The following is a 3,923-nucleotide window of genomic DNA, read 5'->3' as shown; positions in this document are numbered from 1 at the left end:
AAGGGGGAGGGAAATGGGAGGTGGTGGCGGGGAAGAGACAGAAATCTTTAATAAATAAAAAAATAAAAAAAAAGAGTATTCACTGTTCTTACAGAGGACCTGGGTTCAGTTCCAGCACCCTCATTGTGGTTTACAACCAACCATCTATAACTCCGGTTTCAGAGAGTGTCAATGCTTTTCTCTGACATTGTGGGCTCCAGGTATGCATTCACATGCATACATGGAGGCTAAATACTCATACACATAAAATAAATGTAAAAAAAAAAAAACTCAACTTTTTTTTAGGGATCTTACTTTTGCTGTTGTATCTAAAACCACATCATTTAATTAATCAAAGAACATGAAGACGTTTCTTCTCTCTATTGCCTGGAATCATATGGATTTGTGATTTACACTTATGGCTGGGATCCATTTTCAGCTCATTGTTGTGAAAGGTTAAAGGTTTGTTTCTCCATTTATTGTTGCAATAGGGCCGCTTGTTTGTTTCCCGACTGCTCAGCCCCAAAATAATCACACAGAAACCATATTATTTGCAATACTGTTTGGCCAATAGCCTAAGCATATTTCTGGCTAACTCATATCCTAAATTAACCCATCTCTATTAATCTGTGTATTGCCACGTGACTGTGGCTTACCAGCTAAAATTCTGGCGTCTGATCTACATGGCTTCTCTCTGACTCTGACCTTCTTTTTCCCAGCATTCATTTTAGTTTTCCCTCACCTAGCTCTGTTCCCCTATAGCTCTGTTATAGACCCAAAGCAGTTCCTTTATTAACCAATGGTAATCACAACATACGAAGGGAAATTCCACATCACCTCCCCTTTTCTGTTTAAATAAAAAGGTTTTAACTTTAACATAGTAAAATTAAATATAACAAAACATTTCTCAAGCAAGAATTACAGTTACAATTTTATATCTACTTATCTTTTATTATAACAAAGGAAAACTATAACTATAAATTCTTCAACTCCATCAAAGACTCCAGAAGGATATAATATTACCTAAGTAAACAGGAAGTGCATTGTAAGCAACTTCCAAAACTCTAGAATTGACAGAGACATCTCACTGCCTGGACCCAAAGTTCTTCTGTACCATTGGGGCATCCATCTTCACCCTATAGGCTCATAGTATCCAGCAGACTTTTCCATGAAGCAGGAAATTTCAAAGATAGTTTAACCTATATTGGCAGTTTGTCAGTCACTTTCTTCTGTATCCTGCAGAATGTCTAGCCGACCCTTTCATGAAACAGGAACCCTGAAGGATCATCTTACCTTTAGGCAAGTTCAGCAGTCATTTCCTGCATGTCCAGTTCATGAAGCAGTCCAGGCAAGAGCAGTTTCTTGCCCAAAGGCTAACAGACTTCATGAGGAGCCTCTTTGGTGCCCATCTTCCTCTTGAAGTAGCTTGAAGTAGCTTGCTAGGAGCAGATATGTCTCACTGTCATGAAAAGTCCTAAATTCTTAAACATTTAAATGTCATATTCTGTAGTCTTTGAAAGGTTTGAAGAATGCCTATCCATCTGAAATACATCTCTGTACATCTAGAAAATCTAACTAACATGACTACAAGCTTGACTATTATAGATTATTATCTATTAACCTATATTTCTTAATTATACATTACATTTCTAAATGAGCTGCACAAGCACAATACCTTAATCAAGGTCAGAAACATGCATATACATTATAAAAAATTGACCTTAACTTTATATCAATAAAACAAGATCCTTACCAATGCAAATCTCTATAGCATATCCCCCTTTAAGTGTAAACAAACACTTATAGACAATATTTGGAAATATGGGCATAGTTATCTTCCAAACTTCTTGTTGTTTATTGGGTGAATTATTTTCAGGGGTCTTGGTGCATCAAATCATATTAGTCTGGAAGCACCACAGGTTCTCATCCTCTCTGGAAACAAAAGAAGAACTTCTTTTTCAAAACAACCTATCCTTAGACCCAAATTCTGAAGTCAAGATACCTTTGTAATATACATGCTGGTTTAGCTTAGCATCCCATATAATGAAATATCTCTCTGTACTTAGCTCCTTCACAGTCAAAAAATTCAAAGAAAACACAATAATATACATAGTCCAGACTCTCTGAGAATTTTTATCTTTTCGTGGCTTATTCTTTGTTTACTCCTTTTAATCTATGACTGTCTGTACGTTGTCTCTTTAAAGACTTTACCTTTTTTTTTTAAAAAAAAGACTTTTTTTAACTGTCTATATTCCTTTTCTTCTCTCTCCCAAGCCTATGTACATTTATCCAACGCTGTGACTAATTTAGAGGTCTTTTATGTCCGAATTTGTCCTATTGTGTGTCTGAAATTCTTTTCTGTCTTGAAGAGCTTTTAAAATGGTAAACAGCTTGGTTGCAGCAGCTCTGGATGCTGGCTCTGCCTCTCTCCACTTTCAAAATGGTGGAGGTACCATTATGGCCAGGTCTGGGACCACCAGGTAGGAGCCGTGCTCAGCACTTTAACTCTGAGAATGAGCTTGCAGCACAGAAACTCTTTTTATCTGAGTAATAGCTAAATATGCCCTGCAGAGCATTGCACAGCCTGGAAATATCTCTGTGTATGTCAGCAGGAATCCACCATGCTCTCCTGCCTGTGCAGTCTTAGAAGTCCTGATCCTGCTGCCTGCCCAAGGGTGGATGCTGAGCTGCGGGCATGGTCTCAGCTACTTTCCCAAGTGGGCACACAAGCACCCGGGTCCACAAACCCCATTCAAGTGCTCTATAGCCGTTCTCTTACTGGAGCCAGACTGTTCTCCATTCTAACTGACCAGTTCCTAGAATTCAATCATGAGACTTTCTTCCTCTCACTTGATATTTAGAGAAGCAACTTTCTGCCAGGCTGGTACAAGGACTCAAGAGGGGAATGTGTGTTTGAGTCTCTTAGCACAGTCAATGTCTGCCTCCAGCAGATATCTTTAAAGGCTAAGTGCTGTCACTGAGAAAAGTGGTGTGCTGAGCTCTCAGCCTTGCTTCAGCACTGGCAGTTTTTTGGCCTTTCTCCTCATGTTGACAAGGAACCAGAAGATGAAGGATTCTCAAACACACAGGCAGTCTTTCATTTAAACTTCTTCACAGGTACTTTCAGTTTTTATTTATTATTATTTGCTTTTTATTCTTTTTTGTTTTATAGTATTATTATTATTATTATTATTTAAAGATATGTTTTGTTTGTTTTGTGTGTATGTTTGTGTCTGTTTGTCTGTCTCTGTGCCAGTGCCTATACAGAGGTCAAAAGAGGGTGTTGGATCCTTAGAGTTGGAGTTACAGGCAGCTTGGGAGCCACTGAACAAGGATGCTAAGATCCAAACCCCTGTCCTCAAAATAGGACTTGGCAAATGCTATTACCCACTAAGCCTTCTCATACTGTAGCCCAAGCTGCCCTATAACTCACACTACATAGCCCCAGTGGGCCTTGAACTCATGGTCATCCTTCTGCTTCAACCCCTCCGCAAGGGTCATTGATATGTTTCTATTTTTGCTGTTTTTCTATAGAAAGAGTAACCTGTACAATTTTCCTGAAGTAAACTGAGACAAGAAGAGTCATCCTTGACCTCTGAAGAAAGACCAAGATCAACAAGCATCCAGAATGCTCTTCCAGGAAGAGCAGAGCTTGGCTTATACTTTGGTGGTCATTTGCTTCCTGACACTAAGGCTGTCTGCTGGTCAGAAGTGCCTCACCGAGAGTCTAGAGGATGTTGTCATTGACATCCAGTCTTCTCTTTTAAAAGGAATCAGAGGCAATGAGCCCATCCATACAGTAACCCAGGAAGACTGCATCAGCACCTGCTGTTCAACACAAAACATAGCGGGTAAGTAACACAACCTGCTGTAGCATGTGTGTTTTGTGAGCTGTGGCCTGTGTGTTTTGTGAGCTGTGGCTTGTGTGTTTTGTGAGCTGTGGC

General features: G+C 39.4%; 1 protein-coding gene across 1 annotated transcript in view; it reads left to right on the top strand.

The window, feature by feature from the left end:
• Mansc1 (MANSC domain containing 1) overlaps positions 1 to 3,923 on the top strand; it is a 22,585-nt gene that overhangs the window by 4,969 nt on the left and 13,693 nt on the right. Inside the window, exon 2 of the mRNA XM_005364493.3 lies at positions 3,514 to 3,830. Coding sequence (XP_005364550.1) covers positions 3,608 to 3,830 — 223 coding nt within the window. The 5' untranslated portion in view covers positions 3,514 to 3,607. The remainder of the gene's footprint in view (positions 1 to 3,513; positions 3,831 to 3,923) is intronic.

This window comes from Microtus ochrogaster, assembly GCF_000317375.1.
Source record: "Microtus ochrogaster isolate Prairie Vole_2 chromosome 14 unlocalized genomic scaffold, MicOch1.0 chr14_random_2, whole genome shotgun sequence".
NCBI classification, from domain to species: domain Eukaryota; kingdom Metazoa; phylum Chordata; class Mammalia; order Rodentia; family Cricetidae; genus Microtus; species Microtus ochrogaster.
Note: the sequence above shows the minus strand (reverse complement) of the source record. Positions and strands in the feature narration are given on the sequence as shown.